At 39.2% G+C, this 25,132-nt stretch overlaps 1 protein-coding gene across 6 annotated transcripts in view; it reads left to right on the top strand.

Annotated features, from left to right (window-relative positions):
* The window catches only part of FCHO2 (FCH and mu domain containing endocytic adaptor 2), a 115,729-nt gene that overhangs the window by 28,183 nt on the left and 62,414 nt on the right, over positions 1–25,132 (top strand). For all 6 annotated transcript variants that reach the window (XM_070517964.1, XM_070517965.1, XM_070517962.1 and 3 more), the window contains exons 4-8: positions 1,023–1,164; positions 1,256–1,408; positions 7,334–7,438; positions 12,949–13,047; positions 13,991–14,087. In XM_070517964.1, the coding sequence (XP_070374065.1) occupies positions 1,023–1,164; positions 1,256–1,408; positions 7,334–7,438; positions 12,949–13,047; positions 13,991–14,087 (596 nt within the window). The remainder of the gene's footprint in view (positions 1–1,022; positions 1,165–1,255; positions 1,409–7,333; positions 7,439–12,948; positions 13,048–13,990; positions 14,088–25,132) is intronic.

The following is a 25,132-nucleotide window of genomic DNA, read 5'->3' as shown; positions in this document are numbered from 1 at the left end:
AAATCAGGTTATCCTTAGGTCATTTTCTACTGACCAAACTAGTTCAAACTAACCGTTGGCATCCTAGGGACTATCCAAAATAGAATAGTGTAGTAATCTTTGGAAGTGCTGGAGCCTGCTGAAAATACTAAATCCTCAATATTGAGAAAAAGTGGTAGAAAGTATCTCATACATCCTGTACCATGTAGTAGAAAGGGACTTTCTTAGTGTTTGTGCAAGTACACTGATAGATAAAATTGTAGTGTCTGAACGAAAGTTTCAGATGACAGCGCGAAAATGATTCTTATGTAATTATTAATGGTGAAGGTACTTAAAAAAATCACGTGCAAATTTGACTTTTGTATTTTTTTTTTAAAGATTGGTACTCTAGCTAACATCTGTTGCCAATCCTCTTCTTCTCCCCAAAGCCCCCCAGTACATAGTTGTATATTCTAGTCATAGGTCCTTCTGGTTGTGCTGTGTGGGACGCCACCTCAGCATGGCCTGATGAGTGGTGCCATGTCTGCATCCAGGATCCAAACCAGCAAAACCCTGGGCCGCCGAAGTGGAGCCCTCGAACTTAACCACTTGGCCACAGGGCCGGCCTCCTGACTTCTGTATATTTAAATTCAGAAGAACTTTTGTCTTTGATGAGGCATTTTAAATGGAGCACTAAATAGTCTCAAATTGGATAAGTTAATTTTTAACAACAAACAGTGATTAGAAAGGATTGTGATACAAGTCTAAATAACCAAATCAACTCAGAAAATAATAGGATATAATTAAGAGAGGGCCACGGCCAGACCCGTGATAAGTAGTTAACTTATTTCTCTGTACCCAAGGTCCAAAAATATTTTGAATAATTAACCAAGGATTAAAAAATCAAGGTCACTCTGTCAGTCATTTCATTTATGATTTATTTTAATTTAATCTTTTCCCTACTTAAAATTGCTGAGTATAACATTATTGTTTCCATTGGTTCTGTCTTGGAACCTTAAACCCTTTTTTCTTTAGTAAATTAGTCTCATGTTTCTTTCCCTTAGGACATTTGCACCAGTGTGGGATGTGTTCAAAACATCTACAGAGAAATTAGCAAATTGTCACTTGGATCTTGTTAGAAAATTACAAGAATTAATAAAAGAAGTTCAGAAATATGGAGAAGAACAAGTAAAATCTCATAAAAAGGTATCAGTTTTTTCTTTCTAAGGGATTGATTGATCAGATATCGAGTGCTTCACAGTTTGGTCATTTTGATGAATCATTTCATACCAAACAGACTAAAGAAGAAGTTGCGGGAACTCTGGAAGCTGTTCAAACCATTCAGACCATTACTCAGGCCCTCCAGAAATCCAAGGAAAGTTACAATGGCAAGTGTGTAGAACAGGAGCGTTTGAGGAAGGAAGGAGCTACGCAAAGAGAAATAGAAAAGGTAACTGCCAGAAAATAACACCCTGTGGCTTCACAGCATTTTCACACTCGAGATTGCACTTCGTCTTCAAGTGCGTGATCTCATTAGGAACGGTCTCATTGAGAATGAGGACACTGTGTCTCTGAGTGTTAGTGGTTTACCTGCGAGAAACAGAAGTTGTAAACTATGTTGTGTATGGCAGTTAGATTAGCAAGTACATCAAAAGGAATGATTTCTTTATGTCAGTGACACATTTGCAAGATATTTTTATAATAAGATAATTGATGAGATTATCTGCTTGATGTAAGATTTAAAAATGAGGTAAAAGGTTTTTTGAAGCAAGACTGTGGCATATTTAGAAAGTCATAGATACTTGAAGATAAGCTTCAAATATATGTTGTGGGTGATTTATTGCTGACTTTGAACACATTTGTGTAGTATTGTGGTAAACCACAACCCTTTCCCCCACTTGAATTTTAATTGAAAGTAGGTTTTTTCCCCCTTTCGAAACAGTTTAACCATTCGCTTGTTTGATGTGGTATATCTCGTTTAGGAATGAGCCATAGGGAGTGATGATTTTGAAAGCTTTGTAAAGTATTTGAAATATCCAGTAAAAAAAGAAAACCAAATTGTAACCATATTACAATTGTAATAATTGTAAAAGTGTACATACATGGGCAAAAACTAGAAGAGAGTATGGAAGAAACAAAACTTGACTGGGGGCCAGCCCCGTGGCTGAGTGGTTAGTTCGCACATTCTATTTCATCGGCCTAAGGTTTGCCAGTTTGGATCCTGGGCGCAGACCTACACACTGCTTGTCAAGCCATGCTGTGGCGGCATCCCACATGGAAGAACGAGAGGGACTTGCAACTAGCACGTACAGCTATGTACTAGAGCTTTGGGGGGAAAAAATAGAAAAAAACAGAGGAAGATTGTCGACAGATGTTAGCTTAGGGCCAATCTTCCTCACCAAAACAAATAAACAAACAGAACAAACATTTGATTGAATTTGAGTAATATATTTCCTTAAATATTTGTGCAATAAATAAAAATTGGGAGTGGAGTGAGAGATGAGGCCCAGTAAGCAACCTCTGTTACAGACACAGCAATTATAAATAAAATTAAAAAAGGGGAAACAAATAAAATAACAGGGTCTAAAAAGAAGAACATTATCTGTGTGAACCAGAAATGGAACAGAAACCCAAAATGGCAGGTAGAGATTGACCATGCAGGCTTGTTGGCTTGCACTCCTCCGTTAGGCAGTGGAACTTGTCTCTTGTGTGATAAAGGGGCCTAGATGTTCCCCACTTGAGATGAAGCACAAGGAGCCCCTCTCAGTCTGTGAAGCTCTAGGTAGGGATGAAAGAAAGCTCTTGGGCTGCTGACTAAGGCTAAAGCTTTATTGGAAGTTCAGGGCTTCGGGACACAATTCTGACCAGGAATCCAGCCAACCTTGGCCTGTAATAAAGAGCTTCTTACTAACATGAATGTAGATTTTTTTTTAACATAGATCTTTGAACCAGTTTTCTTTTGGTAAACTTGAAAACATAAATACTTATGGCTGATATGACATAGTATGCTTCTCATCTTCACTCACAAACCCTTATTTTTATAGAAGTCTCTCATATTTGTGGACTATAAATGTTTGTTATATTTGCTTCATAGGATTTTACTATAAAAATTATGGGGACTTAGAAATACTTCTGGTAGTATATCAGTAAGTTTAAAACTTAAAATTATAATGCTAAGGAAATGAGTAAAATATAGGATTTATTTTATTATCAATAGGTAATCTGTCAAAGCCAGTCTTTATTTATGAGAAGAAATGTATTTATTACTTTTACAGCTTAACTTCCTCATTCAAGAACAAATGCTCCAACTTCCCTTTTAATAATGACTTTACAAAAGTGGTCAAGTATGTTACTACTAGGATATCTAGTTTCTGTAATTGTACTCCAGGAATTTATAGTATTGCTAAGAATATATACTATTTAGAAAGTTGTTTTGACTTGAGTATTACTGTATAGTTGTTTCCTAGGAGAGAGGTTTCTTGCTGTCAAAAAATACAGATATTCTCAATACAATTACGTTCTAAAATTGTCTCTACGTACTTTTATATGATACCCTTAGTTTTCTTTAAATTTGTTTTTATCATTATTTAAAACACCAAATTTTTTTAAAAATTTTATTCGTTTATTACTGAGCACTTCTTTTGTCAGTTTTCCAAGATGCTTTAAGTTGCCGTGTAATTTCCTTAAGATTCTGGCATGTTATTTTTACCTTTGAAGAGTGAGTGAGAGCTGATGTAAAAAATTTAAGTTAGGACTTATAAAAGGTATCTTCTTTTTTCCTTCATGCTTCCAAATAAGAGAAATGAAATTTTACAGTTTCCTGATATTGGAAAGTTTACCCCAGAAGACTTATGTGTTCACAGTTCTGAGTTAGATCTTAAGCTCTGAGATGAAGACAGTAATTTTATAGTCAGAAATGGTGAGCAAGTAAGTTTATATGCCGGGTTGAATGGTTAGACTAAGATTTATTGTGAGAATATTGTGGGAGAAAAAAGAAAGTTGTCAAAATATACTGGTTTAAAAGTTTAAAATCAGCTTTCTACCCCACTTGACTCAGTCAATATTTGAGTACAAACTATTTAGAATTCTAGAGACTGAGCATGGGAGGAGGAAGTGATGCTTTGGAACTGCCCTCCGTCTCTTGAGGTCCTGTAGTTCAAGAGTAACGAGTAGTGTGGGGAAGTCGCTTGTTCGCGTTGCAGAGCTATGTCGTGGCCTCTGTAAGCGGTGGTCGCCCTGCAGGCAGTCTTCCTTTACTTCTGCTCGATTATAAGTTGCTTTTGAGTGAGAAGCCACCACCGGATTGTCCACAACACAGCACGTGTTTACTTAGAAAAATACTCATTATAACAAAATATTATTTGAATTTTTCCTGTTCATTAAAATAATAAAAGATTAAGAGTTTATATTATGTGTAGGCTATAGACTAGGTTCTTGCCTTTTTAAATGATTTATTCAAATTTTTCCTGGGCGACTGTTGGATCATGAAGTGATACTTTGTGGCAATAGTAAATAAATGTTTTAGTTCCCACCATGTGCCGCTCACCATGCCAGATGTGATGAAGGTTATTAAAGGCTAATACATACTATTCTCTTTTGTCTTCAAGAAGCGTCCTTGTTTTTGGGGAGCTAAGAAGTATTGAATAGTGCAGAACAAGAGGGTTAGAGAGAGGTTTTAGTGATGAGTTCATAAGTGGAGTTATCTTATTTTGTACAGAACCTGTAAAAAGAAACAGGAAAGATCCATGAAATAAAATAACTTTTCACAGTATGGACACAATCATTATAGTTATATTTGGGGGGAATTTTCCGTTTGTACGGATTTCCTTTCAAGTTGCAAATATCTCTAGGAGTGATCACAACCTCTGTCTTTATCAATAGCTGACACACAAATTATTAGGCAGCAGAGAAAAGAGTAGGTGTTAGGATGAGGAACAAGCAAAGGAGAAGGAGCTGCCAGTAGGGCTCCATCATTGTGCTAGGCTGTGCCTTTAAAAGTCACTCCGTGGACTGTAGGTTGCTGATTACTCTTGTACAGACAGAAGATTTAGGTAGTTGGAAGAAGACACTAGAGTCTCTCGGTATAAAAAAATCCAAAAGGAAGCCCGGATAACCATGCCATTAAAATTGTTTCTAAAATCAATTTTAGCAGACTTGGTTATCTGGGCTTCCTGTGAAGGTACTTAGCAAACTCTAAATATCCATCTCATCCAATTGTTATGTGTTTGAATAGGGCCATGATGTTAGAGGAAGTATTAGTAACAACAGTATAAAATACTGTCAAATGGCCACACAATGAGAAAAGAGTCAAAAGAAAAATTCATAGGAGCAAACGAGAACATGCTTCTAGGTTTAGCCACTTCCTCTAGGGATGCAGAGCTGGGTACAACTCTTAGACAGCAACATAGAGTGATGTGTGTTTGATGGTGCTCCTTTTAGACATCAGGATAATAGCAGACATCATTTATTTTGTAGGTTTAACTATATGCCAGAACCTGTCTCAAGCATTTTAGATAAATTACATTTAATCACTGCCAAAGCTCTGAAAAATAGGTGGCATTGTTCCCATTATAGGAATGAGAGAACTTGGTAAAACTCAAAGATCAGGTCAAATGGATGGTAAATGGAAGAGCCAGAGTTAAAGTCCAGTTTCTTCTGGCTCCAAAACCAGTTTTCTTTATACTACAGGATAAAGTGTCCTCCTATATTCTTCATTTAAGAAGGCAAGAAAGCACTGAGTGAATGTGTTTAATGTAATATATGCAGTTATATTTTAGAGAGAGTGCAGTGTTTCCTTTTTAGAGAGTAAGACTATGCATGTCTTGCCAATCCCAAACCTCCAGGTAAACCCACCTTTCTGTTTATAATTCTTATTCTTAGGCTCCTGAACGTGGCTGAAGATAATCACGTATTGGTTCTGATTGGCTCTGCGCAAATGCCGTGTTTTCCAGCTTTACTTAGCCCTCAGTGGCTCTTAGCAATGCTTGTGCTCATCTGCTCTTATTTGTTGCATCCTCCGCAAACATCGTATGAAACTTTTTCATTCTCCTGAAGCTCCCAGTCCTGCCCTCCTCTTCTTCACTCTTAGCAGACTCTCTCTTACCTCATCAGGAAGATGGAGCTCTTTGTATCTTGAAATCCTATAGCTTCTCTCTCTTTGATCTTCTTTAAACTCTTATTTATTTATTTATTTATTCTTAAAGATTGGCACCTGACCTAACAACTGCTGCCAATCTTCTTTTTTCATTTCCCTCTGCTTTTTCTCCCCAAATCCCCTCAGTACATAGTTGTATGTTTTAATTGTGTGTCCTTCTAGTTGTGGCATGTGGGACGCCGCCTCAGCATGGCCTGATGAGCGGTGCTATGTCCGTGCCCAGGATCCGAACCAGGGAAACCCTGGACAGCCAAAGCTGAGCGAATGAACATAACCATTCCGCCACGGGGCCGACCCCAAAACTCTTATTTACTTCAACACCCCTCCTTCCGACTTCCTATGTCCAAATTGATCAGTCCTTTGCAAATAGTCATGTTTCTTGATAGCCATGGGTCTGCCCCTACTTACAAGTTACACATAATCTTTCCTGTTCTTGGATGTCTATCTTTCATAGACTTTATCTTTCCTTTTTTGGCTTTGTTACTTTCTACCAGTTTCTAGCTGTGTGTCTATACATTACACTTCTTTTATGAAGTCCTTGAGGACAAGATCCCTATATAATATAATTTATCTTCATATTCATCACTACCTAATATTTAATATATTAAATTTTTATTGAATAACTAATTTTGATAAAACTAGAACTATAATAATGTAACAATTTTGTAAAAATAGAAATCTTGAAAAAATATGCAGTGATTGAAATCAAATTTATAGATTTGCTGGAGCGTAATGGAAACTAAGAAATATCAAGGAAAACTAATCTTCTTGACCGTTGAACCAGCTTTATAGTCATTAATCAGACTTGGAATCTGTATACCTTGTTGTGGGAGGAAGGAAGACAGAGGTGTAGAGAGGAGTGTCAAGCATATTCTGATGGTATTGTCACATTTTTGTTCATTGAATTCTTAGTAACACTGTACCATTATAATGTAATTATATGATCTTACTCTGGGTTATTAAATGAGAATATTTTAACTTTTCAAAGCACATTCCATCAGTTGGAAACACTCAGTGTTTAATTTCTGCATTATTATCTGATTGTAACAAAAAGTATTGCTAAGGAGGACTTGAAAAAAGCTATTAAAGTTTATGTCGTATTGAACTCAACATAGGCCCCATCCCTTAAAATGCATTTAAATTGTTATTTCATGTTAACTTATATTAGGGAAAAAAAAAAAAGATCATTGTGTAGTTCAAAATGTTTCTGTTTTGTTATAGGCAGCTGTTAAATCTAAGAAAGCCACAGATACCTATAAACTCTATGTGGAAAAATATGCATTAGCAAAAGCTGATTTTGAACAGAAAATGACAGAAACAGCTCAGGTTGGTATTTTTCTGGCTTTAAATCTGAAATAAGATATTTGTGTTTACTGATAAAAGTAATTTTTCAGTATTAGAAATGTTGAAATGTGCAGTCTCAGCGTTCTAATAATGCTGTTTTAAAAACTCTTCATCTTGTTTTGGAGATTGAGGACGAAGATGCGATGATTACAGTCTCACAGAGGGTTACTCAGATAGGTCAGCAGGGACTGTTTAAGGAGAACTGGGCAAGAGGAAGACAGTGCTGGCCGTTAGCCTTATGTATGGATTTTGGAATTGACTTCTGCTGAAGGAGAAATCTGGAAATGACTCTGTGCTGGGGGTACAGCAGTTAACAGAAAGTCAAGAATCCCTGCTCTCACAGAACTTCATTTTAGTGAGGGAAGTCAGACAATAAAGAGATGTCTGTCCCTGTAAGCTTGGGGTAAATTATATCCAATTTAATGCTCTTAGAGCCTTAATTAAAGGCCTAGGTTTAACATGGATGCCTTTTATGAATCATACCTAGAACCTCCACCGCCACCCTCTTGTCCTCTTTTCTGGTTTTGTTTTTCTCCTTAGCACCTGTCATCATGTAACATACATGCATTTTTTTTACTGCATCAGGATGGGTTAGGTATGCTGAGGTCACAGAGAACCCCCAGGTCTTAGTGGCTGACAGTAGCAGGCTTTATTGGTTATCCTGGTACTCGTTCCTCGTGGGTTGCCTGAGCTCTTCTACATTGTCGTTGCTCTGGTACTGAAGCTGGCAGAGGACACTCCTCTAGAGCATTGTTCTTAATCATCGTGTCTGAGGGCTGGAAACGTAGTAAAGCACACCAGCACTTCTACCCGTATTTTTTATTGTCTGTCTTCTCCCATTAAAATGTCAGTTCTATGAGAGCAAGAATTTATGCATTTGCTGCTATTTCTCAGCACTTCACAGAGTTCGCAGCTCCCGGAAGGTGCTCAGTCACTGAAGGAGGACTTTAGGAGTCTGACCTTTTGGACTCTAGCGAGTCTTCTCACTTGGAGTGGTGAATGAGTCACCTTTCAGAAACCAACAGGCTTGGGGCTGGCCCAGTTGCTGAGTGGTTAAGCTCGTGCGTTCAGTTTTGGTGGCCCAGGGTCACCAGTTTCAGATCCTGGGCGCGGACATGGCACCACTCATTAGGCCACGCTGAGGCAGCGTCGCACATACCACAACTAGAAGGACCCACAACTGAAATATACAACTATGTACTGGGGGGATTTAGGGAGAAAAAGCAGGGGGAAAAAAAAAGATTGGCAGCAGTTGTTAGCTCAGGTGCCAATCTTTAAAAAAAAAAGAAACTAAAAGGCTTGCATGCTTGCATGCTTGTGTGCAGGTACACATGCATTTGTCTTTACTTACCACGTTGTCAGCATTGTGCTAGATGCTGGATGTATACAATGTCTATATAAATAAGACAAATAGCTCTGTGCTCTAGGTGCACTGTACAGTATAGAGGAGGGAGGCAGACATTGTATATGCTTCAATACAGAGTTCAGTACAAAGTTCAATACAAAGAATTATTACAAGTGTTACAATGGAAAAGAACAGGCTTCCATGAGATAGAATAGTAGGGGTGACCTAATTTGGATTAAGGGGTTGGAAAAGGCCTTTTTGGAGAAGTGACATTTAAAATAGACTTGAAGAATAAGTAAGAGACTTATTCTGGAACAAGAGTGTTTTAGGCATTGGGGATCATGGATGTGAAGACCCAGACGTCTAAAAGAGTTGTCACATTCTAGAAAGTAAAAAATGCTGGCTACAACTGAGTAAGGAGAGATGGTGGTGAGAAGCGAGGTTAAACAGGTAGGCATGGACCAGCCTTTGGTATGGGTTTAGGTTTTCTTCTAAGAGCAGTTGGAAGATGCTGAAGGGTTGTGTGCAGGGATATGACATGATCTGATCTGCATTTTAAAGCATAATTCTGGCAGTTTTGTGAAGAATGGATTATCGTTTGGAAGGCACTACGGTAGGTGAGAAGGATGAGGGCCAGTGTGGTGGTCTTGGAGAAGGAGAAAAGTGAAAGCGTCTGGAGACGGCAGGGGAGTTCTAAGGGAGATGGCGAGCTCTTCCAGGTTTGGGCCTGTAAGTCTGTGGAGAGAGATGAATGGGAAAGACGAGGTGAAGAACTGTTAGTTTGAGGGGTTGGAAGGAGATCAGATGTGTAGTTTTGAACATGTTAATTTTGAGCTGCTTATGCCTAAGTGGAGACATCAGATGGGTGGTTTTGGAGGATCCAAGTAATCTGGGCTGGACATAATGTTCACAGTCCCTTGTCCACAGTTCTGAATTCTAAAAGCTCTGAAAGCCGAGTTTTTTCTATAACTTATTTGGTAGCAAAACTTGGCCTGAGTTGATGTGTGGCTATTTATAGTCTTTATTTATCCTACTTATACTGAATATACTGTTTTCCTTTAGAAATATTGATGTGTTTGATAAACAGATGCCACTGCAGGTCCTGCTGATAGTATTATGAAATATGTGGCAACAACACTATATTATCTTTATTTAAATAATCTAAAATATTTGAATTCCAAAGCAGCTGGTCCCAGAGGTTTTGAATAAAGAATTATGAGCCTGTATAAAATAGGGGCTTGTCAGCACACAGAGCCGTGATGGCATCATCTTTGGGTAGATTGTGGGGAAGAAAGGGCCAAGCTCTGAGAGACTCCTCATTGACAGTTGGTTGAAGAAGAGACACTGAAACCCAAGTAGGAGAAGCCAGAGAAGGAAGAAAACTGGGAAGAGCGATGTCCTGGCAGCTGGGAAGTGACCCTGTTTCAAGGAGGCTTTGGTTAGCCGTGTGCTGAGGCTCCGGCTCCAGCAAGAGGGGCAGCCGGAGCCACTGTAGACTCCACCAAGTGCCCTTCTCTTCTAAATCCTTAGACACACTCGTTTATAAGGCACTTATGGTTGGTTTGTTAATTCTGCATCAAGTAATTACTTTCTATCAATAAAAATGTTTGCCTTTCAATTATTTAATTAAAAAAGCAGGCATTAGAATTTGCTAGTGTCAGGGTTTTTTGTGTGTTTCTATCATGTTATAAAAATATTCTTAAAAAATTTTCAGCACTCATCTTCCCCCTCCTCTCTTTCTGCTTCCACATTACATTTTTTTTTCAAATTGGTCTTTTGTTTATCTTGCCATTTCTAAGATAGGAATGTTAACTTATTGGAGCAGATGTACAGCCATGCTGCTTTTAGTTAAAAGGGGTTGGTGTACCACGCCCGTGTGTGTGCGTTCTCTTCTGTGTTCCTTCTCTGTCTCTGTCACACACACGTGACTGCAGAACAGGTTACCTCTTGTTTCTTAATAGACACTAGACTTTAATTTGGGTTATTTAGAAATGAACAGAATTCTTTTACATCTCCGCTTTCCTTCTGTTCCGGGCCAAGCAGGTTGACCTAATCCCAGTGGGAAAAGGGGGCTGTCAGTCTAGTGAGAATCACATTTGGGTGGCAGGACCTATATTTACTAGTTGGAAAAGAAATTGAGTCTCTGGGGTGAAAGAGGTTAGAATTTACTTGGAGTGTGTGTGATTTAGGTTTTCATTTGGGTTGAGGGTAAGCGTGATTGACATTGTGACCCTCGCTCTGCTCATGCTCTTCGCCACTGTCCCTTAACGACGCTTGAAACCCTTGAAACAAATGGAGATTTTGGTTACTTTAAACGGTTAGATGGCCAGCTGAAGGAAACTGAGATTTGCTTAAGCAGTGCCCTCAGATTAAGGATTTTTAGAATTGGATTGCTTTTATATATCTCTGTTGGCTGACAAAATTGTTTTTTACTAATGTAACAATACATAGGAACACAATGAATTTGAAATTGGGAGGAGGAGAAGTCTTATTTGTTCAAGATAGTTCATTCCTTTATATTCACACACTTGAGGCTCTGTTTCTATTGCTGAACTGCTCTGAACTTAGTAGTCACTAATTTTGAGGAATTGTGATATTTAGCAGTGTTCTGTTGCCAAAAAAATCAACACAGTTTGAAAATTGTATCTGAATCGTACTTTGAGGTTCTATGTGGCTTCATGCTTCAAGATATTTCTTCATAATGAAGGATCTACTCTGTTCAGTGTAGCTGTTTACAAAGGGAATGAAAAGAAGGCATAGTTTTCTTGGAATTAGGGGTCACCCATATGAAATTAGTGGCTGTCTCACCAAGCTTTCCTGGATTTGGGTGTACCTGTCTATCAGAAAATATCTTGTTCATTAAATTGCAGAAATTTAAGCTGAGGATGACTTCTTATAATATGAACATAAAATAGAATTATGCTCCTGCTGAATATTCCTCCTTTCTTAAGAGTAAGTCAATATCTTACGGTATTGGTATTCTCATTGACTTGGCCAAAATTAGTCAAGACAAGCACTCTATTTTAACTCTGCCATTGCTCATGAGTAAAATTGATTTAAGTTTTTGGATTATTGTTGCATTACTGCCAAAACTGTAGTTTTGCCATTAGTGATTTTTTAAAAAAAAGTCCAGACCTTTAACACAAATGTGGATATGATCATTTGGCTTGGTGATTCCTGATCATGTAAGTCAGTGCTGAAGAAAGTTGTACATTAAATATGGGGTGAGGGAATTTAGTTTGATAAATTAACCAGAGGAAAATAACGAGGCGTTTAGGCCTCCGCCTTCGAACTGATTTAATTTGGCAACAAAATGGGTAATCAGGTTTGTGCAGTGGAGATGACAAACGTATTTTGTTTGAAAATGGCTAGTTCAGCATTTCCGAAATCCTGTTTTGAGGAATATTTTTGTTCTGTGGGATATTAATAGATAACTCAGAGAAGAAGAAAAACCAAAAGGGTTGTGCATTCACGGAAAGTTGGGAAACATTGGGTTGCATAGAGTGATACAAGTTATGTTATTTCAGTATTTCTGAGAGTTGTTAATATGTTTATTGTGAAGCCAAGTCTAGCATTGGTTTTCTTCCTCGGGAATAAATATCAACATAACCTGGAAATGTTTTCCAAACAGCGTTCTCTCCGCCCCCACCCCCGTTCCCCAGGTAGTAGTGGATCTGTATTCTCCAGCCCGAAAACCTCCCCAGGGGTCTGATGCAGCCTGCCTTTCCGCAGATTGTTGCTGCGAGCGTGGACAGGCTGTCCCAGCTCCTCTAACCGCAGACGACCTCTTTTGGAGACTGTGCATTAACAGTTCAAGAGTTGGAAAGACATTTTGAGAGTCCATGGGCTAGATTGTAAAGTCTTCGGAAGTAAATTCTAGTTTTTGCTCTACCAACTAATTGTTTTCCAGTTTTGGAAACGCTTCTCCCTTGGCTTTTGTGACACGATTCTCTTTTGGATCTCCTTCTGATTTTCTGATCATGATTATAGATTTTAATTTGTGTGTCTTCAGACTCTGAAAAAGTTCATATTTGCCTGGGAAATGGCATAACAAAAAGTTGTTTTCTCAATGAGTTCAGAATAGATGTTTGTATGTGTGTGTAGATATATTTTTACATATATATAACTTTTTGTATTTGCTACCCAGAAATTTCAAGATATTGAAGAAACTCATCTCATTCACATAAAGGAAATTATAGGATCCCTGTCAAATGCTATAAAGGAAATTCATTTACAAATAGGCCAGGTGAGTGTTTACTTTTGTTGAAACGATTCATGAAAATTTTATGTTCATTTATGACTCTTTAAAAATCCAAAACTAACGTGATACTGAATTATCTTAGATAAAGAGTGTGTATTTACATGTATTAAATATAAAATAAACTGGATTTTTTATTGTTTTGCACCAAAGATAATAATTCAAATTAACTATGCTCAGTCCTCTTTACATTAAAATTCTGAAGTTACCAATTTTTGAATGTTTTTTTTAAAGTTTTACTATTTTCAAATTTAGAATAGCTGCTTCAGTAAGTTATAGAACTTGTGCTTAGAAATTTTCCAAAACTATGAAAGAGGATTAATGGTGACAATTTGGGGTACATTGAAATACAGTAGAGGGCCAGCCCCTGTGGCCTAGTGGTTAAGTTTGGCACGCTCAGCTTCGGTGGCCTGGATTCAGTTCCCCTGGTATGGACCTACACTACTTATCCGTGGCTGTGCTGTGGTGGCAGGTCACATACAAAAAGAGGGAGATTGGCAGCGGATGTTAGCTTAGGGTGGGTCTTCCTTAGCAAAAAGAAAAAGAAATACAGTAAAGAAAGATGAAGTCTATTATTCTTTGTTATTAAAGATCTAAAACTATTGTGATTGTCCATATGAGTTTTATTTATCGTAAGAATTATGTCTCTAAAACACTCAAAGATGCGAACAGGAAACTGCCTGACTTCTAAGGCCATGAGGCCATGTCTTAAGGGGTTCATGTAAGCAGAGGTTGGTACCCACACATCTACTAACACTGTAAGTTAGGTAACAGAGCATATTAGGTAAGTGAAAGTTCTCAAAGGCTCTGGGTCAAAAAATACGTATTTTGGTGTAATGAATTTTAATTGCTTTGTGGAAGTGTTGTCCGAAATACGGATAAGAATATTTATGGGAAAAGCAAAAAATTTATCTTTATCTCATTTTAATAGGTCCATGAAGAATTTATAAATAACATGACTAACACTACAGTTGAAAGCTTGATACAAAAATTTGCTGAGTCAAAAGGCACTGGGAAGGAAAGACCTGGTAAGATGCTAAACTCTGCAAGGGGACATGTTCACATTTCCCTCCAGTAGCAAATGTGTTTGCCTTTAAATTCCAAACTGCATAGTGGAGCTCAGGAGATAGCTAAAAATCTGTGTAAAATCTCTTCGTGTCTCAGGATCAATTAAGATTTTTGTTTTGACATTTAGTGGTTAATAATTTAGTATTACTTAAAATGGTTATTGTAACTTTTACTAAATTCATATATTGCAGTTTCTTTATATTTTCAAAAGTAGAAGTAGCAAGAGAAGGCCTTTTTAATAAGAGAAAAAGTGGGAGAGAATGTTGAGTGCCCAGATCATTGAGGCCAATGGAGAACCTTTCTTAAAACTTAATGTTTTCCTTTTCTCGTTCAAATATGTATTCAACAGATCCGTTTATTGAGTGCTAGCAGTAGTCCAGGCACTGTTTTAGACACTGGGGATATACCAGTGGGAGGATGAACAGCGGGACCCTGGTTCCTGTTGCATGAACAAATGGTTACGGGCGTCCTAAATCTCACTTTCAATCAGCATGTCGTGATATGTCAAATGTCATAAGTAGCCATTCCCTTCTCCTGCTCAGCATTCTTAACAGTCTTCTGGATTTCTTGAATCTATTTATTACTATACCATGTTCTTGCAAGATATTTGTTTCATTCCATAGGTAAAAATAATTCAGTCTAATAAAGAAGTTAAAATATGGGTTTGTAATTCAGGAAAATGGACGAGTGATTTGTAGAGAAGTCTGGGAGCCATTTTTCTTCAGTGCAGTTCACAGAACTAAGGCTTGAAACCTAAATTATATTTACTTCCTTCTCTTCCCACACTTCATTGTTTCAAATCGTATTGATTCAGTTGTTAGTATTTTTCCCTTCAGACCTTTTTGCTGTGCCTTTTCTAACCTACCTGAGTAATTGCGGCAGCAGGTTCCTAGAGACTGGCACCGTGAGATTCCTTCTCTCAGCCGTTTCACGTGTTCCGGCATGTTCGTGCTTTGACTGTACAATTATAAACTTACAACTACTCTACTCGTAAATTCTTGACTTTTTATCATAGACAGAGTGAAGTTTAGACTCTGGACTTTGAGGATGTGGCCCTGACCAGTCTTCAGCCTTACTTTCCGTTATTCCTTTTCTCCTACCCTTCACTGCAGCCGACCTGAACTGCTTGCTCTTTCCCATACATGCCCCTTTTTCCCTTGGTACCTTAGTCGCCCTTATGTCCTTACTCTAGTAGATGCTATATGCCACTCCTTTCTGACCCCACAGCTTCCTATTTGTCGAATGAATAAACTCTGAAAGACCAGGCACGTGTTACTTCCTCCATCAAAAGTGCCGGAGAACTTTAACTATACTTTTTTTTGGAGCACTGTTGCTATTTACCTTAAATTTTAATAATTATACACTTGTGAAAAACAGTTCTGTTTTTGATTATCTGTTTATCCTCTTTATGTGTAAACATACATTTTTGTTGAATGAATGAGCAAATGGGTGTATAGTGGTGAGGTTAGGACGTTTAAGGAGGTTGGAATGGATGGATTTGCTGTTAGAAAAGTCTTGGTGAGGGAATAGTTAATAATTATGGTTAAAGTTTAGTGACCACTGGCTTTGTGTTGTGGACTGTGCCAACCACTTTGCAAGAACACTTTGATCTTCAGCAACTCTTTGAAGTAGTACTGTTATTCCCATTTTACAGATGAGGGAAATGTTGAGAGGTTAAGTGATTTGCCTAAGCTAGTACGTGGCAGAGCTGGGATTAGATTCCAGGAGTCTTGACCTCAAGACCCATGCTCTGGAGAAGTTAGAATAGAACTAAGTAAGTTTACACATATAGGGAGAATGAGATATGTAACTATGTATGAGCTACACATATTTGTGACTATGAGATATATGTGAACCATATGAGATAACTGTATATGGGATATGTAACTACAGAATAGTGTGAAACCCTAAAATTCCTTGTATAGAGATCAAGTTATGAGTGAAGACCAGTTAAGAGAGTAAAAACAATTGGGGAACAAATACAGTTTTTATGTAGAGCATTTAGAAATGTTGATAGAATAAAAGCGAAGATGTATTGGCTGGTTAAAAATGCCTGAGACGGAACTCTGAATAAGATTGGGAAATTATGTCATTAGCAGCATCCTGTTTGTGACATTATGTTGTAGTTTTGCAAAATGTTATCATTGTAGGAAACCGTGCAGAGTATACAAGGGATCTCCCTGTATTTTTTACAATTGTATGTGAATCTGTAATTTTCTCGCAGAATTTCCATTATTTTCTTCTCTGTGGTACAGCACAGTTCTTAGCCCTGCAGTTTTTGTCTGCTCGTCACCAGCACTGAGACCTTTAAGCCTCAGTGCCCTCATCTGTAAAGTGGGTAGAGTAATAGTACCTACCGCATGGGGTTGTTGTGAGGTTGACAAGAGATAATGATAAATGTTATTTTCAAAAATCAATACATTCCTGATTAATAGGTAGCTATTAATGGATATTGTTTCTTTATAAATGTAAGTTTATTGGCCTGAAGATGTACTAAGACATGTAGAAAATTCCTGTAGCTAAATGGTAAGAGGTAAGAGGGGCCAAGAATGGCGATGAATGGGCTTTCCTAGAATTAGGTGACTGTTTCAGGGTGACTGTTGACATTGTATATATAGGTGGCTGACTCTCAGAAAAAAGGGGTCCTGGAACTGACTTAAAAAAAAAAAAAAGTGGTGTGTGGTGGAGTGGAAGGGGTCAGTAGTATTTCTCTCATTGACTTGCTGTGGGTGACTAGTTACAGTTCTTTCATGTATATTTGTCCAGCTTATGGATACCTGAACAAATGAGTCTGGGGGCCCATTGCAGTGATGAAAATGTTGGGTTTCTCAGAAAAATAACGCAGTCATAATTTTGTGTGTGATCGTATGCAATTCGTGGACTTAAAACATTTTGTTTTGTAAGGTGTATTCTAACCCTCAATTGTATGTACTACTGATTGCTGGTAACATTTTATTTCTCCTGTTTTGTAAGGCCCCCTCTGGTGGATGAGTTGCTTCCTAAACTAGTTTTAGTCCTCTGAAATATACATTTCAAAAAGAAAACAGGAGATCCAGTTCTTTAAAAACTTTGTGTACCTGAAAGTTTATTTTTCTTGTGCTGAAAAATGACTCTTTTTTTCTTTAGTCAATTATCTGTTGAAAGATATAACCTCTAAATTTGTCTTTAATTCTTCTGTGTAAATCAAACACTTAGCATTAAAATTTTTTTTCCTATTCATTGAGACTGTTTTATACTACTTATTGTATGTACTGAAAGTTTTTGTCATTACTTTTCTTTATTGAGATATGATTGCTATATCATTGTGTTAGTTTCAGGTGTGCAACATAATAATTTGATATATGCACATACTGCAAAGTGACTACCAAAGGAAGTTTACTTAACCTTCATCCCCACATACAGTCACAATTTTTTTTTCTTGTGGTAAGAACTTTGAAGAACTACTCTCTTTGCAGCTTTCCAATATGTAGTACAGTGCATCTCCAGGACTGACTTACCTTATGATAAGAAGCTTGTAGATTTTGCCCACCTTTGCCTATTTCACTCACCCCACCCCCAGCCGCTCTGGAAACCACCATCTGCTCTTTGTGTCTATGAGTTTGATTTTTTTTGGAGTCAGCATATAAGTGAAGCCATCCAGTATTTGTCTTTCTCTACCTTCTCTCACTTATCATAATGCCTTCAAGCTCCATCCATGTTGTTTCAAATGACGGGATTTCCTTCTTTTTTATGCCGATAACATTTTGTTATATATACACACCACATTTTCGTTATCCGTTCATCTGTCAGTGGACACTAGGTTGTTTCCATGTCTTGACTGTTGGAAATAATGTAGTGAGCATGGGGGGCAGACATCTTTTCAGGATAGTGATTTTGTTTCCTTCAGATAAAGACCCAGAAGTGGAATAGCTGGATCATATGGTAGTTCTATTTTTATTTTTTTGAGGAACTTCCAAAAATTTTTGTCGTTACTTTTTAAGTGTAGTACTGCCTGGCTCTTCTGGAATTTGAGTCACTGTAAGTGGATGCTTTGAATATCAAAGCACCTGTGGTTTGAAAGGATCATGAATAAACAGGTGTTTTCCAATTTTGAATATCTTTTCATGTTCTAATGACATTATCCTATTATTCCTACCATTCTCATGTATTTTAGTTGCCAAAGGAGATTAAAATCCATATTTTTGGAGTTTTCTGTTTTACGGTCTTTCTGCTAATTTTACTGTATGCTATTTATAATTCATAAAAGTAAAGCAAGGTTCCATTTGTAAGAAGCAGGATAAATAACTTAAAATGAAAAGTTTGTAGGCTAGTGTGTAATATGTTTAAATAACAGGTTTTGTTGAAAAACTTATCTGTATTTTCATTATATGGTAATAGAGGTTTATAGCTTCCATTGGAGGACTTCCAGGCACTGTGTTTAAAGATACAAATAGGGGGTTGGCCCCGTGGCCGAGTGGTTAAGTTCGCGCGCTCTGCTGCAGGCGGCCCAGTGTTTCGTTGGTTCGAATCCTGGGCGCGGACATGGCACTGCTCATCAGACCACGCTGAGGCAGCATCCCACATGCCACAACTAGAAGGACCCACAACGAAATATACAACTATGTACCGGGGGGCTTTGGGGAGAAAAATAAAATCTTTAAAAAAAAAAAAAATACACTTAAAAAAAAAAAAATAAATAAAGATACAAATAGAAGAAGCCTGAGAAAGGTAGACATAAAAAACAATCAGCCACAAAGAAAAGGGGGAAAATGCGGTTCCTGTGGTCACACTGCCTGAATGAAATTAATTGATTAGTTTAGATATTTAGAGTATTTTAGCTTCTACATTAGGTATATTATTTTAAAGTATAGGGTAAAGCAAATAATTGAAAAATATAAAATCTTGTGATCTGGGGGCTGGCCCAGTGGCACAGCGGTTAAGTGCACACGTTCTGCTTGAGCGGCCTGGGTTTCGCTGGTTCGGATCCCCGGTGCGGATCCCCGGTGCGGACATGGCACCACTTGGCAAGCCACGCTGTGGTAGGCATCCCACATAGAAAGTAGAGGAAGATGGGCACGGATGTTAGCTCAGGGCTAATCTTCCTCAAAAAAAAAAAAAAAAAAAATCTTGTGATCATCTTTCTAGACCTCTTAAGGATTTAGAATAATGTCAAACCTATACATAGAGCCTCCTACCACTCCACAGTAAAGGTTTTTTAAATCAGAGAAACAAACTCTTGTGTAGAAAGCAAAATTTAAAATAGCTAAGAAGAGCCAAAGATCCACAAACCATACCAGATACACTGAGATTACCTGGTTTTTCTATTGGATACAAGGGAGAGTGACCAGAGGAAGAGGAAAGAACAATGGACGGGAGTAGGAAGAGGATAATGTGGATTAGCATGAATAAGGGAGTAAAAGAGGGGAGCCCTCAAAAAAACAAGAGACAGGCTTGGCCCTGTGATGGAGGCCACCTCACCTCTTGTCCTGGCCACCCAGGGCGGAGGTGCTGATCTCTGCCCTGAGCACATAGATTCCACCTGATAATGATCCTCTTATATCTTCTAGAGCAGGAGTTGGCAAACTGTGGCCAGTGAGCTAAATTTAGCTCTGCCTGTTATTGGGAGGCCTACAAGCAAAGAATGGGTTTATATTTTTAAATGATTGAGGGAAAAAAAATCAAAGGAAGAGTATCATTTTGTGATACATAAAATTATAAAATTCAGATTTCAGTGTCCATAAAAGTTTCTTTGAACACAGCACAGTTCCTTGTTTATGTATAGTCTGTGGCTGCTTTGCACCCGACGGCAGAGGTCAGTTGTTGTAACAGACCTTATGGTCCCTAGAGCCTAAAGTATTTCCTGTCTGACTCTGTAGGACACACTTGCCTACCCTGTGTTGGAGAATACATTTCTTGGGTGGTGTAGTAGTTGCATGTATTTCCCAATCCAGTAGAATTGTGTAACTCGTAACAATACGTAAGCTTTTATTCAAACGCTGATTCTGCTGTTCTTCCTGGGTTCAGAAATCGTTTAATGTGACTTCGTGTGCCAGCTGCATGTGCAGCTTGTCACAGCACAGTAACTGAGCCCCACATTAATAGTCCTAACTTGGGAAGTACACGTTAAACTGTTTTGAGCAGACTTGGTTTAAGGAAAGCTTAGCTCATTAATCTGAAGTAGCCATTAAAAATGTTAAGTGTATAAACACTGGCAACAAAATAGAAGTAAAAAAATAAAGTAAGCTGATTATGGTTTTTATATGTGCATAATAACAAGGACGGGGGTTTAGTTATTCTTGCAGGGTGTGAAAGAAGCTACCTCAAGCCAATTTGAACCTAAAAGGAAATTTATTGGAAAGAAACTGAGGTATCCCAAGGATCCAAAGTCAGGAATCTAGCCGGGCTGCAGTGGGAAACCCAAACCTGCAGGAACGCTGGGAGTCACTTTTCCTTCATTTGAGCTCTGCCTTTCTACGGCTTTACTTTTTTCTTTGCAGGATGGTTTTCTTTGCTTTTCGAGGCACCTGACATAAGGTGACCTCCAAGTAATTTCTCTATATTTTTGCTTCCTCCTTAATTGCAGCCATAGCTCAGAAGTAACCCAGGTTTTTGTCCCTTTCCAAATTTCTAGGAGAAAGAAGCTGGTCCTGGTAATAGGGTCAGGGAGACCAGGTCCTGCAGTGTAAACACAGCTTCTGCACCGTGTGCGAGAAGGGACGTTCCAGAGGAGAGAGGTTACCGTGAGCTGGGTATAGTTGCCCCAAGTTTTATCAGGATCTCGGGGGTGAAGACATGACCGAGTCTCAGGGGAGGGAGGCAGTGTCAGGTCCTGGATGTAGGAGGAGATTATGTTTCAGGGCTAAGCTTCCGTGTTTGGAGAACTGGGTGAAGATTTGGAAGGTTTTATAGTGACTGGAATTTCATGGTTAAAATCCCGTCCTTTGATTTAAGACCATGGTTCCTAAGTTTGCTTCATCACTAGTTCTCAAGCCTTGGGTACATGTGGGAATCATGCCTGGAAATTGTTATCACTGTCCTTTTCATTTCTCTTCTTTTCCTTTTTTTTTTTTTTAGGGTGTGGACAGTGTATTGTCTCAGAAATTCTGATTTCATTGGTCTAGGGTGGGTCCTTGGTACCAAAAAAATGCAGATTCCTGAGCACCAGTCTAGACCTTCCCAATAGGAGACTCTGGGGGTGGAGCCCAGCAGTTTGTGGTTTAATGGGCCCTCCAGGTGACTGATCGTGAGGCTCTGCACTAGGAGATTGAGCCCGGAGTTGGGATTTGGAACTACGGAAGCGAGGCAACTCTACAAGCCCTTTATCAAAATGAATACTCCTGAAGTGAAGTGGCATCCGTGTTGCAGCTTACTTTCAAATGATGTAGCAAGTGAGACAAGAAGACTGTGTGTGCCTATGGGTGTGTGTGGAGAGAGAAAACAAGTATGGCAGAGAAGGTGTTATTGTTACCCTCCATATCCTTCATAAAAATGATAGGACCTAGGTTCAGAAAGAGTGCCTAACTAGTCCAGGATAACCAGCCAGCCAGCACGTGGCAACACCAGAACTTGAGCCTCCATGCCCTTTGCACGTCACCACGAGCTGGAGTTCGTTGCTTTTTTTTGTGTAAGCTTGCCTGATTCATCATCCCAAGCGCCTAGGAATGTGGCTGTGTTGCGTTCCAGAAGCCCAGGAGCAAGCTCCAGAATGCGGTCATTGACTCCCATGGTCATGAGTCACACACACACCTCTCCCTCTCTCCCTCCCTCCTCCTCCTCCCCTCTGTCTGTGTCACACACACACCTCTCTCTCCCTCCTCCTCCTCCCCTGTGTCTGTGTCACACACACACCTCTCCCCCTCCCTCCTCCTCCTGTGTCTGTGTCACACACACACCTCTCTCCCTCCCTCCTCACTCCCTGTCTGTGTCACACACACACCTCTCTCTCCCTCCCTCCTCCTCCCCTGTGTCTGTGTCACACACACACCTCTCTCTCCCTCCCTCCTCCTCCCCTGTGTCTGTGTCACACACACACCTCTCTCTCCCTGCCTCCTCCTTCCCTGTGTCTGTGTCACACACACACCTCTCTCTCCCTGCCTCCTCCTTCCCTGTGTCTGTGTCACACACACACCTCTCTCCCTCCCTCCTCCTTCCCTGTGTCTGTGTCACACACACACCTCTCTCTCCCTCCTCCTCCCCTGTGTCTGTGTCACACACACACCTCTCTTTCCCTCCCTCCCCCTCCCCTGTGTCTGTGTCACACACACACTTCTCTCTCCCTCCCTCCTCCTCCCCTGTGTCTGTGTCACACACACACTTCTCTCTCCCTCCCTCCTCCTCCCCTGTGTCTGTGTCACACACACACTTCTCTCTCCCTCCCTCCTCCTCCCCTGTGTCTGTGTCACACACACACTTCTCTCTCCCTCCCTCCTCCTTCCCTGTGTCTGTGTCACACACACACTTCTCTCTCCCTGCCTCCTCCTTCCCTGTGTCTGTGTCACACACACACCTCTCTCTCCCTGCCTCCTCCTTCCCTGTGTCTGTGTCACACACACACCTCTCTCTCCCTCCCTCCTCCTTCCCTGTGTCTGTGTCACACACACACCTCTCTCTCCCTGCCTCCTCCTTCCCTGTGTCTGTGTCACACACACACCTCTCTCTCCCTCCTTCCTCCTTCCCTGTGTCTGTGTGGTGCTGTGGACCTCCCCATGTGCTGTCATTTTCCCCATTCTTTTTACTAGACTTTGGGGTCTGGGCATGTTTGTATGTTTTATTTTGGCTTCTAATTAGAACCAAGTGGTTTTAGTTGGGCGCATGCAGAAGTATGCTCAATTTGTGTAACCCAGACTTCTTGCTTGAGTTTTGAGGCCAGTCTTATCTTTTCTTTTTTTTGATGAGGAAGACTTGCCCTGAGCTAACATCCATTGCCAATCTTCCCTTTTTTTTTTTTTTTGCTTGAGCAAGATTAGCCCTGAGCTAACATCTGTGACAGTCTTCCTCTGTTTTATATGTGGGTCACTGCCTCAGCATGGCTGACAAGTGGTGTAGGTCTGTGCTCAGGATCCAAACCCATGAACCTGGGCCACCGAAGCAGAGTGTCCCAAACTTAACCACTATGCCACGGGGTCATTGAGGCCAGTTTTGAACTAGACAAGAGTTGCAAATTTGCCGTATTGGTGGCCTGAGATTTAGAATTGATTCCAAAATGATGGAAACCATTAATTAAATATTTTACGTTTTTTTAATGCTGTACCTCATCCCACAGAATACTTGTAGTGATTAAAGATTACTGTTAAATGAATTGTCTTTCTTTTTGTAACATTTGTTAAAACTTTTGATCCAAATTAAATTTGGATGAATTCTTTAGGTTGCTGATCTTGTTTTGGTGCAGTGATTTACTCCTACCTGATGGTTCAGGCATCGTGTATGAGGGTTGTTCTGCTTTGGGTCGTTGGCCTCCTGGAGGTCTGCCTCTGCTCTCTTCTGCCTTTAATTGAAGTCATGATGGCGTTTTTGGAGAATGTGTCAAAGAGCATCAGGAGACAGAGCCACAGTGGGCTTATTTGCTTTCATACAAACTAAATTGCCCTTGTGGCCCAGCATAAAATCTCAGCGCTAAGAGCAGTTATTTATTTTGACAACAGAATTAATTGAGCCTGAAACAGTTGAAATTCCAGTTGTAGCAGACTATTCTTTCTGACTCTCACTCTGGCTTTGGTACTGTCAGAAAAAGTAACTTGTCTTATGATTAAACAGCAGAATGATGGGCAGTGGACTGCATTGGAGGGAGATGCTGAATAAACTTTCTACTGGGGCAGCAGCTCAGAAGTGACATGTACGGAGGGGGTGGGAATGTGCGGCAATGTCTAGCTGAGCGGCCAGCTGGCACTGAGCCAGGCACGCAAGCCTTCCCGTGTGAAGCAGGCGTGGAGCGTCTGCCGTTTGAGAAAATCTTCTTCATGCATGATTTAATGTTTTTAAAGGGTATAATTAGTTTTATTACACCAGAAACTGTTAATATTTCTATCTTTAATAGCAAAGCTTATGTGCAGATGGTACTCAGTTTAAAATCTTTAATATATAGTTAACAATTTGAAAGAACTTGGCATCTTATATTTCAAAAATGTCATTTTGAATATTTTTATTGGACATTTTCCTATTTCAAATGGATTTTAAGAGGATGTTTAGAAAAGATAGAAAAGCAGTCAAGATATGTCTGGTATAAGAAAATGATTTAGTGAGAAAAATGTAGAATTTTGTTTGAGGGACTGATTCTTACAGAGTTAGGGATGGCTTTACTGTTTTCATATGCTATTTACTATTTCATTTACTATTTTCATATATTTACATAATGAAGGCGTCCAAAGATCTTAAAAGCATATGTATCCTATTTGCTAAGATGATGTTATAAAAGTCTTTTTAGATACTATATTTTTAAATATTTATAAATAATTCTTTTTTTTTGGGTATTGGTGTTTTTTTTCCTCTCTAGAATATGCCCACAGCCTGAGTATCGGAGATTCTGTAAATAGCTACTGGGCACAAAATATGTGCTTTGTAGCTGTAGGAGAATTTTTGATTAAGCACATTTCTGGTTGTCTTTTTTTTTGGTAGACCCTTTCTCATATTTATTTGACAGGCAGGTCTCGTCTTTCAAGCTTTATTAGTAAGTGACAAAGCTAATGATACATAATGAGCGCTTGGTAATTCAGGTAGAGAGTTTTCATTCTTCGTAATTTTTTCACCACGTACAAAGTTGCTAGTTATCAAGATGCACACACTAAAATTCTTTGCCTTTGTTGCTCTTTCACTTCTTGTCTCTTTGTAAACTGTTAACGTGGGCCTCTGAAGGCTTCTGAGAGCAAGTTCATTCCACTTTCGTTGAATGAATTCTCAGCTTCTGGATTTGCACAGTGGACTTGAAGTTCTTAAACTTGTAATTCGCCCTTTTTCTGACGTCTTAAGGCTTTTTGGGTGAAAGTGGTGAATATATGTATAATTTTTAGTCATATGTTATATATCATAAGAA

The sequence above is a fragment of the Equus asinus genome, chromosome 9, assembly GCF_041296235.1.
Source record: "Equus asinus isolate D_3611 breed Donkey chromosome 9, EquAss-T2T_v2, whole genome shotgun sequence".
Lineage (NCBI taxonomy): Eukaryota > Metazoa > Chordata > Mammalia > Perissodactyla > Equidae > Equus > Equus asinus.
The sequence above is the reverse complement of the archived record's forward strand: the minus strand, read 5'-3'. Positions and strand labels throughout refer to the sequence as shown.